Here is an 18,141-nt window from a genome sequence, read left to right as displayed (position 1 = left end):
AGCGTTGCAGCTCATTCCGCCTTCCTTGACCGCAGCCAAATCATGGACACACCTCTCGGCTGAATCAAATTACAGTCAACAGAGTGTGGACTTGCGTGCCAAGGCATTTGCGTGCCAACAGCCTAAAATGCAAGGACAGTTTTGTTTCAGGATTTAAACAAATTGAGTGTTTACAATAGGGGGCTGTTAATGAAATCATTTACTTACAGAACCATTTGCATATGTTCTTGAGATTGGCCTAATCTTCCTCTGAAGACTGTCCATATTCTGGTTACTTAACTTTTCACCTGTTGGCTAAATTAAGATACTGGCTTTTGAATACTTTTATTAGAAAATGGCCTGAAATTACATTATTGGCTATTGGAATGCAGCCATAAGGTAGCTGATGAGTACAATCAAGTGGTAGATATGAAGCGGTGGTAAAGCAGCACTTTACCACCACTCTATAAATAAGTTAAAAATAAAAAAAATATATAAATAAAAATAAATTAAAAGGCAAACTCAGAACATACAACTTTGCCTCCTACTGGTAACTTCAGTCAGGTTATTGGCTATGCAGCTCTGTTTGTGATGATTCAAGAATATAACATAATTTAGCACTTTTAAATTTTACATTGAACCTGGGAAAAAAGCAAAAAAAAAAAAACTTACAGGGAATAAACATAAAATCTGGCCCTTAAAGAATTTTTCTACTAATTGTGAACTGTGAGGCTTGAGTTATGCAATACATATCAATCCCAAAGTCCCTGCGTGCTTAAAATCATCAGACCTATTTGTCACAAAACTAGAGTTTGCAATGTGAAATGTTGATCTTTAGGAAGTCGGTCTAAATTGCTGCTAGCAAGCTGGGGATGGATGTGAGAATTCTCACTTGTCATCGTTATCTGATGATTAGAATGTTGTGCCAACAAACCTATTATTACACTGAAAACTTAAAAATTAGTTGCTGTTCTTGGTGGTCTTCTATCAATATTACCAGTTACAAGTTACCTACTGTAGATTTTCTTTTTCCCCATCAGCCTTGCCAATTCTTGATCTGTGCATATTAAGTCTGTGTCTATTAATGAAAGCACAAAGATGATGCTGCTGAAAGCCCTGAGGCACTCGGAGCTATCCCAGTAGTAGCAGAGAGGCTTAGATTGGTATGAGCACACACTGACTTTCCCAAGACCCAAGAATAACCCTTCACAAAATACTATGTTCTTTTCTGTTTATTTATTTGCTCTAGTAATGGTTCATAACCTTTTATCTGATAAAACACAATATGGTGTAAAAGCAAAGGGAAAGTGACTACTTGAAAGTTTTTATCTTGAAATCTCCTAATTACAGCAGTATTTTCTATTTGTGTAGCTAGATTTGAGGCAACGTCTTATCTAAACCAGCAAGAACTGCCTTTCCAGCTGCATCAGTGTTCTCTGACCCAGCAGCTGGTATAATGCTCATCAAAACTGCTATGACGTTGTTCCAAATAACTTCTGTGGTGTCAAGTAGAAGGTGAACCACTGACCCAGAAGACTGTAGTCATCCCAAGACAATGCCAGTAGAACCAGTTCCTACCAATCCGCAGAGTATGAAGACTTTTTGTACTAAAGTGGTGTTATCTTACAGCGGAGGTGGTTTGACGCTCTTGATTGCAGTTAGATATATTTGCATTATTTCATGACCTTTTAGGCCTTAAGGCAGTCTTAAATATGAATAGGCTTTTTAAGGCTTTTACTGAGAGGACAGTTCCAGTTTTTTAAGTACTGCTGGTAGGGCAAGTTGAGCAAACACCTAACCTTTCACCTCCAGTTTTTTGTGTTTTGGTTTTTTTAATAATAATTTCATATTTATTTGGTACATTCATTAATGATGAAGTCTCATTCAACAAAACTGCTTAGCCCCAGGTCCTGCATTTAAGGAAAACCAGGGTGGGCTCCTCACACAGGTGTGATGTGTTTTGTCCTCCCAAAAGGTGCAAGAGGAGCACAGCCCAGTTAGTGTTGCCAGGTGACTTTGAGCAGTGACCCAGCTTTGTGCTGCGGCTCCTTGATTGTTCCTTTCATTTGGCAACCGGTAGGATGCGGAAGACTCCAAAACAGGGAGCTGCAGCGTGCAAAGTAAACTGATTTCCCTTTTTAAAGGTAAACCGCTACATTTTACTGCCATAAGTACAAAATTTCAGTGTCAACAAGGAGATAATCTTCTTGCAAGTCTTTTCCACCCATATTGTCTATCACTGCTCTTGTCACAGCTTCCTGAGTCAGCTTTGTCAGCTGCCACAAAAGCGTCTGCTCCAGTCACTGAAAGCCCAATTTCCTTCTTGGTGCTTTGCTACATGGTGGAAACAGCTGGGATTGATTGATCAAAAAATTCAAACAGAGCTCAAAACGGTATCTTTATTAAATTACTGCTTTCAGCTAAAGCCACAAATAATTTGTTAAAATTACAGGCTCATTGCCCAAATCATGGGAATGTGCTTTTAGAGGGCAGGATTTCTCACATACACCAGCTCTCTGCCTCCCACCAGGAAAACGATCTCCCGGTAGGCAGTGAACTCTCATTAAAGCAGAGCAGCAGCCGAGTTGTGTGCCAGGAAGATTCCACCCCAGCTGCTCCGCAGACCAGCCCGTCAGTCCCCAGCCCTTATCTTTGCAAAACAGCACGCCCGAGCTGGCAGCCAGGAGAAACGGGCCGTAAAAAGGCTCACAGACGCACCGACCACAACACAACCGCCATTTTTAATGGTCATTGGGCAGCATTTGCGCAAAACCCCACACCCATGAGCCTTCAAACTTTATTTTGAAGTCTCAGTAATATTGCATTAGCAAATGGTAAAGAGAAAGCCTGCTCCCGCATCCCTAGTGCCTGCTACAAAGAATAAACTGGAAGATACAAGTGAATGAAGATGAAAATAATGATTGTATCTCTGACTTGGTCAAAAGATTTGAGAACTCGGATGAGCAAGACAGGAATCCACAGGAAACCCATCTTCGTGAGCTGGAACCCAAGATGATGTCGTATGGTCCTGATTTAAATACACGCCCTGTTCATCTTCCCAAGAACTTGCTTTGTACTTTTTGCAGTGACTGTACCCACCCACTTAGTTTTTCTGTACTTTTAAAAATAAGATACATGAAAGCCACACCAGGTTCGAGTTAATATTTCATAAGCTTCAACTTTGTTCCAAAGAAATTTATGCATTAAGTGTTCTTGACTTGATAATTGTGTTGTTTACTCACAAAGTTCTAAGAACTGGCTTAATGAATTTCAGTGGACTTCAGCAATCCGATTATGAATTTCCCACTAAAAGCATTCAGAGCTAGGCTTCCTCCCCCCCAATGCCATATATAAATAAATCTGAAAAGTTAACGGTGCACATGACAATGCATTTTCAAACAACTGAGCTATACCTCTTTCATGTGAATTCAGCCTTCTCCTCTCTGCCAGATTCTTGACCCTTTTATGTCTAACTAGGAGCTAAAATATGGTGGTGAGGGGTTAGTAGATTATTTGCCCTTCCTTCTAGATTGCTCAGTCTCCCTGTAGCTGCAGCTCCGTACTGGCACCATGTTCCTACACTTGCAAATACCTGAGAGAAGCGAACCTCCCCGTACTTGGGCGATGGTTGTGATCTGAAGTCCTCTTTTCCCTCTTCCACAGGGATGAAAGATGCAAATTATCCTCATGCATGAGTACAGCCCTTTGTTTTTCTTTCTGTTCTGAGATCAGTCACCTTTTAGGCTGTTGCAGTGCAGAAGTTCAACACTTACCCAAAAGTAAAGGACAACTGGTGGACAGGTAGAGATGCTTCTGAGATAACACAAAGTCCTGGTGCTCCACAAAACTCCAGTATCCTGAATGTCTCAAACCTGGGGGTGGGAGGAACATACCAACATCTAGATTTAAACAACTACAACAAAATCTCAGAATACTTACCTGTTATACAAATTGCCTTTCAGATTTCCTGTATGTTGGAACATGGTGTGAAAATGTATTTAAAAGAGCCAGTAAACTAAAATAAATTGGAGATTGAGTTAAGCAGTTTGAAAAAAAAACCAAAACAACCCATAACCAAAAAATAACAAAACAAAAGCAAGCATATATTCAATAAGAAGGGAAAGGATAGAGAACAACAGCAGGAGAGTGTAGTGTACAGAAAGACCTGCTACAACATAACAGTTACAAGTGATGTTTTACCAGGGTCGATTGCGATAGGACAAGGAGTAACGGTTTTAAACTAAAAGAGGGCGAATTTCGACTAGATCTAAGGCAGGAATTTTTTACGATGAGGGTGGTGAAACCCTGGCCCAGGTTGCCCAGAGAGGTGGTCGATGCCCCATCCCTGGGAACATCCCAGGTCAGGTTGGATGGGGCTCTGAGCAGCCTGCTCTAGTTGGGGATGTCCCTGCTCATGGCAGGGGGTTGGACTAGATGGACTTGAAAGGTCCCTTCCGACCCAAAGATTCTATGATTCTGTGTTTATAAGGCTGCTTCCCCACATAGTGGGGAAATCAAAGGTAAATCGAACCTTGGAGAGTACAGTATTAAACAGCATTTGACTGAATTTTAAGGTCAAAGTTACAGAACACCCTTTTTTTCAGTTCAGCTAAAATGACACTGATTTAGTTATCACCTTGATTAGATGAAACCCGAGAAGAAAAGGAGAACCTACAATTTCTGCCATTATTTAAACTAGGAATCGGAGAACAAACTACAGGACGCTATCAAGAAGAGAAGCCAACTACAGAATACTCTCATTTGGAGTTTGGAAACGTTTGTAGCAGTCTTAAATTTTCAAGTGGTTTCTGGCATCTTGAAATTACAGATGAAGAACTGTCCTATAGCCCTGCAGTATTTGATTCTCAGTTGGTGGCAATACAGAAGGCGAGTGATCTTTGCCTAGTATGTTATACAAAATGAGCTCAGGCACAGCATGAGGAGAGCAAAATAGTAGAAATTTGTTCCAGTGCTCAGCAAAAGAAAGATTTTGATACTGGAAACAAAAAAAATTACGTCCAGAATGGAGTAGCTGTTTGGTTATCTGTGGCCTGGGAACAAATGAGAAAACATAACTTAAATACCATCAACCACAGAGCAGCCAAACTACCTTGAGGAAAGGCAGAGTTTGTGCCAGAGAGCTGCTTAACCCAGAGGGTTTATCTGCAGGCCCAGGAGGAGCACGAAAGCTTCATTGCGCCGAGAGAGAGGGGCTGCACAGGCGCTCCCTCGGCCCCCGGCCTCTGCTCTGCCGACCAAAGCACCAGTCGTGGCCTGGAGCGTATGGACAGCGTTTAAATTAGGAGTCTTTATTGGGATGACAAACTGCAGAAATTCTGTTGACGTATAAAATTGAGAGGGGAAGAAAAAACCCACCACCAAAACCTGTGCGATGAGCTAGCCCAACTCATCAAGCATCTGCCCCGTCACAGCTTCATAATGAGACACGCACATCAACCCCTCTCCGCTGGGAAGCGAGCTGAGGATGCCAAAAAGTCAGAGAGTAACAATTCAACTGTTCGACGTGCAGGAGGTTTTCAAAGCAGCGCCCTAAAGGTGAAATACCAAAAAAACCCACCAGTTTGTAAGAGCGGTAGCACTAAGAAAGCATATTTAATTCAAGAATACCTAAAGCAGCTGAATAGTTTTATGGTTGAGTCTTTGGACCACAACATGTCACTGCTAAAAAATTCAAACAAAAAAAAAAAAAATCACAAAAACCTGCAGTAATCCCTTATTAGCCTAGGACCATGCAGGCATGCATGTTCACTCACAGAATAAAGAGGAAGCAGATTAGTGTATTTTTCCAATTTTATTGTAGGAAAGCACATAAGGGGTTATTATGTACACTAATCTCTGTACAACTGGAAAGTATTTCTTCACTGCTTTGTTTACTTGCTAAAAATACACCTTTTTTTTAACGATTTATGAGCACAGGTAACATTTGGCTGCTGCACTATGAAGTTTCACACATTAAGTGCTCCTAGAAGATCTGACTGAAAAATTCCTACAAATCACAGCAGGTTCCTCAGCCTGCTGAAGCCTTGCACACAGGAGCGACGCAGTCACACTTTCCCACAGGAATGCCAGAAGGATCACGTTTTTAGTAAGTTCCTGTCCCTCCGTACTCCCAGCTCACCTGCTTCGGCAAACACTGACAAGCTGCCTGACTGCTGCCCGCTTGAGAGCGTGTTTGGCTACTTTCAGCTGATCAGAAAGACTCTGACTGCCAAAACTGCTGCTGAATTGAAAAACTAAACAGATTTTCTCATCTCAGTAAGATTGGTTTAGGCCAAGATCACTGCAGAGAAAGAGATTCTGTAAAACTTAGTGGGATGGGGTTAGTAATTTTCCAACCCATGGTATTTAATCGCGTTGTTCCTAATGACATACAAATGTGCAACAGGAGAGTTAGATTCCAATTCAGAGAGGAGTATGTTTGACTCCATTTTATGTTAACAAACAAAAGTAGTAACATACTGTTTTGTTGCTGTAACTCAAACTCCACGACCTGCTAACTGAAGTTATGCTGCTTGCACCAACAGGTTCCTCCTCCCCTCACACCACAATGTGAACGACCTGTGCCCTCCCCAAAACTGTGCTAGCTTCAGCACAGCTGTACAGGCTGTAGAACAGCTCAGGATTTAGCCTACAGCAACTGGCAATTCCACTTTGAGGTGCAGTTCCTACAGAAGAACAATAGCACTTTAGAATTTTATGTTTTTTAACTAAGAATTTAGGTACCAACACACAAATGCAAGTTTTAGACATTAAAAAAACACACAACCCCCCCCCCAAATAAACTCAAATTCCTTAACTTCAGACTACTGTAAAAATAAACATTGATTTACATGCCTAAGCATTTACATAGTAAATACACAGCAGAAAACCTAGAGGCCTTGAAGAGAAACTTCTGATACGTAAAAACTGAAGATAACAGCCCAATGAAATTACTACTGGAATGCTGACTGAGAACTGTCTTGATTTTGTTGACTCAGTATAGAAACACCTGCATTTTCTTGAAACTATTCTTAACCAGCTGAATAATTCCTGTATTGGTCTATCTGCTTCTTAACAGAGGAGACCGATTGTTCTTCTTTATTTCTATGGTTGACTTATTTTACACAAGTATAAAACTGTTTTGGTTTGGTTCGCTGTCTCGGAACACAGCATATTGTTTTCATGTAACCCAACAATGCCATAAATCTATTTCTTTTAGCAATAGACTTCACCGTCTGGCAGGTTTGGGCATTATATAAACTTTGACAGGTTTGCTGAAGGGTATGGTCCCCTCTATGCCATTTTCAGATTGTGGGAGAGCCTCCAAGCTCTCGCTCCAGGTAGATTTAGGAATTTTAGCAGATGCTTTGCTCCTGTTGGAATTGTAAGCCAGCAGCAACCGCACTTCAATCTGACACGGCTCTGCAGAGGAAAAAAAACAAACAGAACAATGCAAACATGACCATCATCACACAGGGAACAACCAACACCGAATGAAATTTTATCTTGTGTATGCTGGGTAAAGCACAGAGCCATTCTGGGCTAACCAGAATCTGATGTGGTGTTTGAAAATACAACTTTGTCCTTACATTCAGCACAGCAGAACTAAGCACCATTTCAAACACCCTCCCCTTTGTCATAGCTTAAAAAAAAAGAGTATCACGACTAACAAAGTTATTTGGTTATTCCAACCAAATAAAAATATAGCTAGCAAGACCTGCTAGTTCTATGGTCTTTTATGATTTTATTATTTATGGCAGGATCAAGTAAATCTAGATGATGTCTGGTAAGACTCACAGCACAGGAGGCTACTTGAAGATTCTCCTCTGTTGGAGGTTTTTACACTGCAAGACAGCCTTTTCCCCTCCTTAAACATCTCAGTGGCTAGACAGATATTCCTAATACTGTCCATAAGATGATTTCAATTTGTTCTTTTCCCAGTGGTTGTAACAAAAATGGGCTTTCAGTCCACGTAGTCCAGCATGCTGCTCAGAGTCGTACTATATGCCCATCAAAATCTTCCTTTCTAGACTGAAAGATGTAATTCCTTTAGGTTTTCTGTGTGTACTTGTACTGGTTTTGGCTGGCATAAAGTTAATTTTTCTTCATAGTAGCTCGCATAGTGCTATGCTTTGGATTTGTGACCAAAATGGTGTTGATACACAGGGATGTTTTAGCGATTGCTGAAGAGCGCAACAACCACAAGTTTTTGCACTTTTACTCTTCTGATTCTCTGCCCCATCGCGCTGTGGCGAGGAGCGAGCGACCACCAGGCAGTGTGCGGGGCTTAACTGTACAGCGGGTTAACACACGACAGGACTACACTACTGAAACCTAAATCAAACCTACTGAAACCCACAGAATTTTAAGAAGCGATGCAGTGGTACTCCAGCTGAGACATCATCAGCACCAGAGAGAGCACAAGAAATAACCTTGTTCCACAGTTACCCCACAGTTCAGCTAAGACCTCCCCGAGACTCACCTGTTCACCATACTGTCAGCTCTTATTTGTAGCTTGCAGTCACCCCTGTTGCTTCTGCTATACACCTGTCAGTCAATCTGTGCTTTGTATTGGGGCATTCTCCTTCTTAAGCACACACTTTTTATTGGCATTCAGTTAAGTTTCAATGTCTTGAATTAAGGCAATTTCTCCAGTTTGAATTCTCACCCTGTCCTCTGAAGCCCTCCCAGCTTGGTGTCCTCCCCACGTTTTATATACCCAAGTGCCAAATGTCAAAGTGAATAGTTAAAATAATGGTATGGGGAGACACCAGAACAAAATCCCTTAGGGCCATACTTAAAATGCCCTTCCAGTGAACGCTGCAGAAGTAGAAATAAGGACTTGATTCAGCTCCCTCTGAGACAGGATCAACCTTTAAATCCAGATACCTCCAGTCATAAAAACAATACCGTTTTTCCTTCTCCAAAACAAAACAAAGATAGCAGGATAAATGAGTACACCATGGAAGTACATTATAAATACGAGTACATGAAAGAACACGGCACTAAACAACTCTGTTGGTTAAAAGAAAAAAATAAATAAATCACCAAAACCTATTAATAAACTGCTCAGAAAATAAAGTACTCATAAAAAAAAAAGCCACATTTGAATAAACGTGAAGGGATTAAAAGAAAAAAGGACAAAGGGAGCTGCAAACAAATACTCCCTGCTTTTGTTGTTTGAAGTCCACCAGCCAATTACTGAAGCACTTTCAGGGGGAAGTGTGAATGCCAACTGGGGCCGAACAGGAATGTTGGAGTCACACATTTCACCAGACCTAAAGGGTGTTTTTTAGGGCATTAAAAGGGTGAAAGTTTAATCAGCAGTGAAATTATACTGTTGAGTACACACAGTTCCAAAGGTTCTCTGCCCTGCTCAACTACCTGTCAGATCTAAAACAATGAATTACAATGAGTCAGCTCACCATGACACCCTGCCTTTGAATAAGGCTGCAGACCTGACTCCTACAACTGATCTTGCTCTGCACAGGAATGGGTAACCTCACCTCGAAGACGTGCTCCTGCGTAAGGGCTCCCAGTGCCGGAAGACTGCGTGCGCAGCCCCCAGCACCTTCTCTCCCATGACAGCAGCCCTGTGAGCCAGGGGGATGCAACTCCTCAAAGGCAGAAATCTGAGCAACACTAAGGGCAGCACCAACAACAGCCGTAGACTCCAGGATCCTCGAAGCCCCCAAGAAGACTGTGGGCTTGTATGTCTTACGTGCAGGAGACCGAGATCAAGCAAGACACATTCTTATCTTAGAAAAATGCAGCAACACCATCACGTGAACTTGTATCATTAGCATTACCTGTCCAGGCTGTGTGTGAGAGGTAAACCTGAGTTATCAGCCTGTGCCTTCCAGGACCAGGATTTCGAAAGTCAGCTGGTTTAGGATGGATTAGCTGTGCTTGTCCATCTGGATATAATACCTATAAGAAACAAACAAACAAAAAAGGAAACAACTGAATGACAACTGGACTGGGGATTTGCACAGCGTGCATTATTTAGTGTTTTCTGTTTGAGTTGGGAAGGCAGAGATGTGTGCTTTAGCTTGGAGACAGGAGTCCAGTAGCCCCAGATTTAACAGCCACACGCTGGGAGAAAACAGCAGAGGGGAAAAATGTGCACTGACATCAGCTTCTTCCTCTGCATTGTAAAAAGGTTTTAATCTCTTTGTTACACAGTGAATTTGCATCTTTTACTTGGCATCATACCACACCTACCTCCTCAGCTGCATTTGAAACTAGTGATTCAGCAGTGGGAAGAAAGACAAGTTGTAAACAGAGAGAGCCAAAAGCTTGTGTATTTCTGTACCACATAGAACAGCTTATTTTGCTCCTCCTTCTCCCACTACACAAGCTGGAAGTTCACCAGCACTTACTTGTGCTCATGTCAGTAACGTGCCCAGACCATGTGAAAACCACATATATATGAAAACCACACCAAGCTGAATGGTGCAGTTGACACGCCTGAGAGACGGGATGCCATCCAGAGGGAGCTGGACAAGCTTGAGGCATAGGCCCAGGTGAACCTCATGAGATTCAACAAGGCCAAGGGCAGAGTCCTGCACCTGGGTCAGAGCAACCCCCAGTATCAGCACAGGCTGAGGGTGAAGGGATGGAGAGCAGCCCCATGGAGAAGGACTTGGGGGTCCTGGTGGGTGAAAAGCTGGACATGAGCCAGCAATCTGCACTCACAGCCCAGAAGTCAACTGTGTCCTGGGCTGCCCCCAAAGCCGCGTGGCCAGCAGGGCGAGGGAGGGGATTCTGCCCCTCTGCCCCGCTCTGGGGAGACCCCCCTGCAGTGCTGCGTCCAGCTCCGGAGCCCTCGGCACAGGAGAGACATGGACCTGCTGGAGTGGGGCCAGAGGAGGCCCCAGCAATGCTCCGAGGGCTGGAACAGCTCTGCTGGGAGGACAGGCTGGGAGAGCTGGGGGGGCTCAGCCTGGAGCAGAGAAGGCTCCGGGGAGACCTTCTTGGAGCCTGCCAGTGCTTAAAGGGGTCTGATAAGAAAGATGGGGACAGACTTTTTAGCAGGGCCTATTGTGATAGGACAAGGGGTAACAGTTTTAAACAAAAAGAGGGCCGATTCAGACTAGATCTAAGGAAGAAATTTTTCACAATGAGGGTGGTGAAACCCTGGCCCAGGTTGCCCAGAGAGGTGGTAGATGCCCCATCCCTGGGAACATCCCATGTCAGGTTGGACGGGGCTCTGAGCAACCTGCTCTAGTTGAAGATGACCCTGCTCATGGCAGGGGGGTTGGACCAGATGGCCTTGAAAGGTCCCTTCCAGCCCAAACCATTCTATGAAAGCACAGAGTAGTGTGTGTGGAGCACAGAATGGCATCAAAGTGCTCAAAGCAAACTCTCAGCAACTGTACACAAGTCAACTCAACACACTATATACAAGCCAGTTTCTAAACATGTGGCTAAAATACAGAAATCCAACACTGTTACTAATAAAGTGCACAATTATTTGCAATTTAGAAGTATTGACATCCTTAAACAAACTGCCCCCAAGACACGCTCCTGTTTGCATTTATGTCAAGCAACAGCTTACCTGCACTTTAACGGTTCCTTGGGGATCCTGCACGTGTTCCAGAGTTGCATCGACATCCAGTGCCACTACCAACCCCGATGTAAACCTCAGAGGATTATCAGACTCACCGGTAGGCTCAATGATATTTGCAGTAGCTCTGTGGAGCTATTAGGGGCAAAGCGGTTGGCAAAAATAAGGTGGGAGAGGCAGAGGAAGAAAGAAGAAGAAAAAGACAGTCATTACTGTTCTTGATGGAGAAACGGCGCATCAACTTTGGATCCTTTTAGATACTGCCAGGAATTACTAAGTCTTCTGTATTTTTAGCAGTAGTCCTGAGGATGCTAGGTAAGAAGAAGAAAGCTTTTGAAGAAATAACACTTGGGACTGACCAGGAACCCAAATCCTACAAGCTTCATGGTATATTAGAAACTAGTTGGATGCTAAGACAGCCTGCAAGGATAGTGCATTTTAATTCTCTGTGTTAAACTGACCTGCTCTGGAAGAGGAAGGTGGAGGAAGGTACTTTGTCGCAGTGTTGTCTGAAGAATCTTGACCACTTCTGAAGGCTTGGATGTCACAAGTCTGGGCATTAAGTCCAGCAATTTATCTACAAAACTGCCTTGCATATGTGGGAGCTCAGAGATGAAACATCTGTGTTAAGAATAAATTAAAAATCAAATGCTTTTTTCCCAACATTTTCAACAGTATTGTTATTTTCAGCCAAGCTACTTAATGCTTATATTTAGTTATAATGACAGAATTAGATGTGTACATTCCTCTTCTGATGCACATCTCATAGATAAGATAAAGATGATTTTGGATAGCTATGTTGAGACCATACCTTGTGCTCAAACTGACAACATGAAGGGCTATGCAGGACTTACTTCTTCGGTCCTTCATAAACACATAGCCTAGCAGGCAAAGGAACCTAGATTCACAAAAAAAGAGCTACAGACATTGAGGTGCTGAACACCACCACATTAATGAGAACCAGAAACTGCAAGGATTCGTCTGCTCATTGCACATGCAGCTGTAGTGCTATTTAGATAGTAGGAGTGATAATTAAGTGAGACCACAGGCAATTCCAGTGCTCTGCATTCAATCTTGGTGTCTCAACAAAGACAGACAGCTGGGTGAAAGAACTATTCCTACTGGCAAGTTGCCTGGCAAACTTCTGGAATTGGTACTTCTCAGGGAAGACCTGCATATGCCTAATTCTTCATGCTGTGCACTTTCAACTGGCTACAGCCCTCAGCACAGGAGAGACAGGGACCTGTTGGAGCAGGGCCAGAGGAGGTCACCAAAATGCTCCGAGGGCTGGAACAGCTCTGCTGAGAGGACAGGCTGGGAGAGCTGGGGTTGTTCAGCCTGGAGCAGAGAAGGCTCCGGGGAGACCTTCCTGCAGCTGCCAGGGCTTAAAGGGGCTGATAGGAAAGATGGGGACAGACTTTTTAGCAGGGCCTGTAGCGACAGGACAAGGGGTGATGGTTTTAAAATGAAAGAGGGTAGATTTAGACTAGATCGAAGGAAGAAATTTTTCACAGTGAGGGTGGTAAACCAGTGGCCCAGGTTGCCCAGAGAGGTGGGAGATGCCCCATCCCTGGGAACATCCCAGGTCAGGTTGGACGGGGCTCTGAGCAACCTGCTCTAGTTGAAGATGTCCCTGCTCATGGCAGGGGGGTTGGACTAGATGGCCTTGAAAGGTCCCTTCCAACCCAAAGATTCGATGATTCTAACTGGAGAGCTGACTCATTACAGGATCTAACATACCCACACCCCCAATACGCAAGTTGTCTGACCTTCTGCTCAGCAAAGTTTCTAGAATGGCTTTTTCTCTACCAATATTTATAAGAGTATTACTTATTACATACGAGGAGAGGAATTTTAACAGTAAATTGGAATGGGGGAGGTGGGGGGAAGCTACTGCTAAAGGTCAAGAACAGAGAATAGAATCCACTCTATAGCTTGGGACAACAGCCTCTCACAATAACAGCATTTGTTTTTTCTTGTTCTTTATATAGAAGGGCTACTACTCTACATCCCTGTGTGCAGAAGACGCTTCGTTAAGACTGAGTCACTGGTAGCTTATCTGTTTTTATCAGCAACTTTTGTTGTGTTTAGCAGTTTTGTAAGCCTCATAACTACTCATGCAATTTGGTGAAAAAAAATGCAGCACTTCTGTAGGCAAACAGACTTGTGAACAACGGGCTCTCCTCCCCACTTGTCAAATCCAGTGTCATGCTCTACCTTCACCTAGAGTTGAGTCCATAAAGCCTGGATAGGAATATCAGGCATGCCCAAAATGGCTGCAGGTCCTACAGCCCTAGAAGTGAGATTATTTTCAGGACCCTGGTGGTGCTTTATAAGAGCTCATAATCCATAATTTCAGGCCCCTCACTACAAGAAGGGCACTGAGGTGCTGGAGCTTGTCCAGAGAAGGGCAACGAAGCTGGTGAGGGGTCTGGAGCACAAGTCTGATGAGGAGCAGCTAAGGGAACCAGGGTTGTTCAGTCTGGAGAAGAGAAGGCTGAGGGGAGACCTCATCGTTCTCTACAACTACCTGAAAGGGGGTTGTGGTGAGGTGGGTGTTGGGTCTCTTCTCCCAAGTAACCAGTGATAGAACGAGACAAAACAGCCTCAGGTTGTGCCAGCAGAGGTTTATATTGGATATTAGGAAAAATTTCTTTATTGAAAGAGTGGTCAAGCATTGGAATGGTCTGCCCAGGGAGGTGGTGGAGTCACCATTTTTCAAAAAACATGTAGACGTGGCACTTCGGGACATGGTTTAGAGGGCATGGTGGTGTTGGGTTGATGGTTGGACTTGATGATCTTAAAGGTCTTATCCAACCTTAATGGTTCTGTGATTCTATTCTACAGAAGCCTCTACCACCAGATTGGCAAGGGTGGAGAGAGAAAAAAAAAAAAAAAAAAATCACATTCTCCTTTGTACATGGTGGCCAGGCAGGACTACACATCCTTGTGTTCCTATGACTGCCACTCCACAGACAGCAAATTTCAACTACTCCGTCATGGGATGCAACTGAATTCTGGCATGCTCAGGCTGCACAACCTAGACACAGGGATTTCACATGTCCAAGCATTTATAGGTGACCTTACAGCTCGCTGACAAGATCTATCATCATCCAGATTCTCTTTTGTGGAATTCATCACTGCCTGTAGGAGTTACATTTCTGAGAAAAAGTGATGTGTTTTGCTGATCCTGAGACTCATGTGAAGAACACATACAAAGGAAATGAGTAGTTCTAGTCATTAGCTACTAAATAAGCTAAACATGAGGGAATGGGTAGATTGGGCTCCCTTTTCTCATCCCTTAACCAGCCACAATTGCCAAGCATATGGACCACAAATAAATGAGAATTTAATCAGAACTAGAGGCAGAATTCTGCTCACCCAACTCTGGATACCCATGTCTCTGGGCTAGCTATCCAATTCCCTTGTGAGACAACAGAAAAAACCTGGGCATCCCTAATCTGACCTACTTTAGACATCTAGATTAGGGGGCAAGATGAAAGAAATATCTCTCCAGTGAGAGGGGAGCTGAGTGAGTGCTTTGTAAGCAGTGGTCTACAAAGAAGCGTCAACACCTGGGTGAGGTAACTCCCACCTTCAGCATGTAGACGGTTCACATTCTCATTTACAATTTAGAAATTTAGAAAAGGGAAATTCCCTTTTTTGTCGTACTCCCAGGAAAGCTCTTCCATTAATCGCACATTTAGGATGGAGTTTACTTCTTGCTTTATCATTATCTCACGACAGTAGTCCCCGACGTGGGACAGCAACAGGGGAAGGGAGATGCCAAGAGATGCAAAACAAATGGAATATTCCCTGATGACAATGGTGGGGGGAATTTCTAACAAAGTGAAGAAGCAATGGAGTTTCTCACCTCTGAAAGGAATCCACTTCCTGTAGGAATTTTTCACACATCCCAAAAAGGGGTTCCACTCTGTAATGAAGATAACATTCCTTGCTTTAGTTTTGAAGAAAATTGGCTCTATGGTTATAAACATTTAGGTGTTTTGGAATCCAGTTCAAGTTCCTAAAAACTAAAAGATCTTACAAAGTTAAGGCCAGAAAGGTGTTCCCCACAAAAGGAGAAATAAAAATTGCTATCTTCCTCCCCACATCCATATCCCCCTCCCACAAAAAGTCATCTGCATAAGGCACTAATTAAGGTCTGAAAGCCACTGCTAGAAAAATACTAACTTTCCACCTATAAAACAGGAGGTTAAGAGAAAAATACATGTGGCAACACAGTAAATTGATGGCAACAAACTGGAAACAAAAGTAATCAAGTTAGGACACTAACCACCTTGCTCTGACTCCACCAACAATTATTTCTAATAGTTCTAATTCTACAACCATCCAAACCCATGTGTAACTTCATTGACCTTGGCAGCCAGAACGGACCACAAAGAGCCTCTCGTGTTCCCTAAGCTGTGCATACACATGAGCATTTTGTGTTTAATTCATGCGAAGATTAGCTGCAGATCAGTCAAAAAGACAATTATTTCTGATACTAAAAACTCAGCAACTAATACTTAAGGAAGCAAACACAATTAGTGGATTCTTTGGTAAATGACATTTCCTCATTTAAATAGGTCCCAAATATCAAGACACACTCTACAACATTTTTAACTATTTATATGTTCATAGCCGAGAGAACTCAACCCCCTAAAACATGTCTTCCTAATAATTTTGTCATTTAATTTAGTATTGTGCCACTCTACAGCTACACCAAAGGCAAAAGAAGGCTCTTCATGCTGGTAGTTTAAGAAATGGTTATTGGCATGCCGTGATGTTTTCTGTGTCTAGTTTATCCTTGCTGGTGGTTTTTTTTTTTTTTTTTTTTTTTTTTTTTTTTTTTTTTTAAACAAAGCTTCAGGAAACTAAGCTCACAGTTAACCCTACGAAGGTCCTTTCACCAGGTCATCCTTACCCTCTAGTGGTTCGCGCAGTCACTATAAGCTGTAACGCCTTCGCTTGCAGTCTCATGTGGTGAATAATGACCACTTGTCTACTTTCCACACCGCTGTACATGAACTCCATTTTATAAGTTTCTTCCAAGATCTGTCAGACAGACGCCGCAGGGGTAGCAAACCATCAGACTCTGTTAAACTTTTGCACAAGCATGATCACAAGATTCTGGCATTTTTCCTCATACTGAGGAATATATTAATCCATAAGCCTCATTCTTTTGGTGAAATTTTTCACAGTGTGAAGTGGCACCTAATCCTAAAAGGTTATCTTGGCTATATTAAAGAAACAATTCATGAAACTTGGCCTGAAATCAAGCACTCCCTCCATCGGCAGTCTATTTTTTGACATTGCATTTTAGATTTCTAGGGGTAGAGCACTCACCGACTCCCGCTGCCTAGTCTGGAACACAAAACGTGAGCAGCACAACAGAGCAACCTCAATGGTCCTGCTCAGGTTTACATTTTTGGAGGTGTATTTGACAAAATTCTCTTGGAAACAACTTCACATTCAACAATGCTTTGTGTACTGCAGCTGGAGATGGGAACTATCACAAGATAAGTATCATTCTGGGTTATTTCAGATACACAACTAAAGGCTTAGACAGCACATTGCAGTTTTAGTCATCATACTTTATCTGTCGAATAGATAAGCTTAAGTAGACAAGAGAAGTGCTCAAATTAGTAACAGTTGAGTTCAGTATGACTGTATAGAGACCAAGAACTTGCAAGTCATTTAATAGGAAATATCTCCTCACTTTGCACTGAGGGGAAGTGTTCCGTGTTCACAATAAACTTCCCAGGGCATTCACATGCTACTGAGAAGGGCGCTCAAGACACAGTTCAATTAGAGAAGATACAAAAAGCTCATCGGCTTTTGCTTCTCCTATTGCTGGAGACAGCTGTCAACAGCATAGAAGGTTTTGATGCACAGCAGTACCTGCCTCTTATTACATCTTCATTAACTGAAGACTCAAAATGTCAGCATAGTTTCCCAGCAGATCCATGAACTTGCTTTTACCCTAGATTTGTTTCCGGATTATTTAATAGCTTACTTTCTCCTTTACCTTTTCCCAGTGCTTAGTTTCAGTTTTTCCAGGATCAGATCACATTTATACATCACAGAATCAGATTGACTCAGGTTGGGTGGGACCTCTGGAGGACATCTAGCCTGGTCCTCTGCTCAGAGCAGGTCTAATTAGACCCAGTTATTCCGGGCCACATCAAGCTGTGAACACTTCCAAGGACAGAGATTCTCCCCACCTCTCTGGGCAACCCGTTCCAGTATTTTAACCTCTCTTACAGTAGATTTCCCTCCGCCTTGTATCTAATCAGAATTTCTCATGTTCCAACTTGTGTCCATTGTCTCTTCTCCAGAGCAGTCTGGATCCATCTCATCTGTATCCTACGATGAGGCAGTGGCAGACAGCAGTAAATCCACCCTAGAGCCTTCTCTTCTCCAGGCTGAACAAGCCCAGTTCTCTCAGCCTCTCCTTGCAGGGAATGTGCTCCAGCCCCTGACCACCTTGGTGACCCTCTGCTGAACTTGCTGCAGTTTGTCAGCAGATTTCTTCTACTGGGGAGGCCAAAACACAACACAGCCCTCCACACACGGTGTCCCCAGAGCTG

At 43.0% G+C, this 18,141-nt stretch overlaps 1 protein-coding gene across 1 annotated transcript in view; it reads right to left on the bottom strand.

The window, feature by feature from the left end:
* Positions 1 to 7,207: 7,207 nt before the first annotated feature.
* The window catches only part of INTS4 (integrator complex subunit 4), a gene marked incomplete at both ends in the record, with an annotated part of 40,257 nt that continues 29,323 nt past the window's right edge, over positions 7,208 to 18,141 (bottom strand). The window contains 6 exons of the mRNA XM_082014229.1: positions 7,208 to 7,401; positions 9,789 to 9,909; positions 11,540 to 11,683; positions 12,010 to 12,169; positions 15,423 to 15,482; positions 16,476 to 16,606. Coding sequence (XP_081870355.1) covers positions 7,208 to 7,401; positions 9,789 to 9,909; positions 11,540 to 11,683; positions 12,010 to 12,169; positions 15,423 to 15,482; positions 16,476 to 16,606 — 810 coding nt within the window. The remainder of the gene's footprint in view (positions 7,402 to 9,788; positions 9,910 to 11,539; positions 11,684 to 12,009; positions 12,170 to 15,422; positions 15,483 to 16,475; positions 16,607 to 18,141) is intronic.

This window comes from Phaethon aethereus (genome assembly GCF_964289735.1).
Source record: "Phaethon aethereus genome assembly, chromosome: 1".
In the NCBI taxonomy this organism is placed as follows: domain Eukaryota; kingdom Metazoa; phylum Chordata; class Aves; order Phaethontiformes; family Phaethontidae; genus Phaethon; species Phaethon aethereus.
This window is presented reverse-complemented; position numbering and strand designations above follow the sequence as displayed.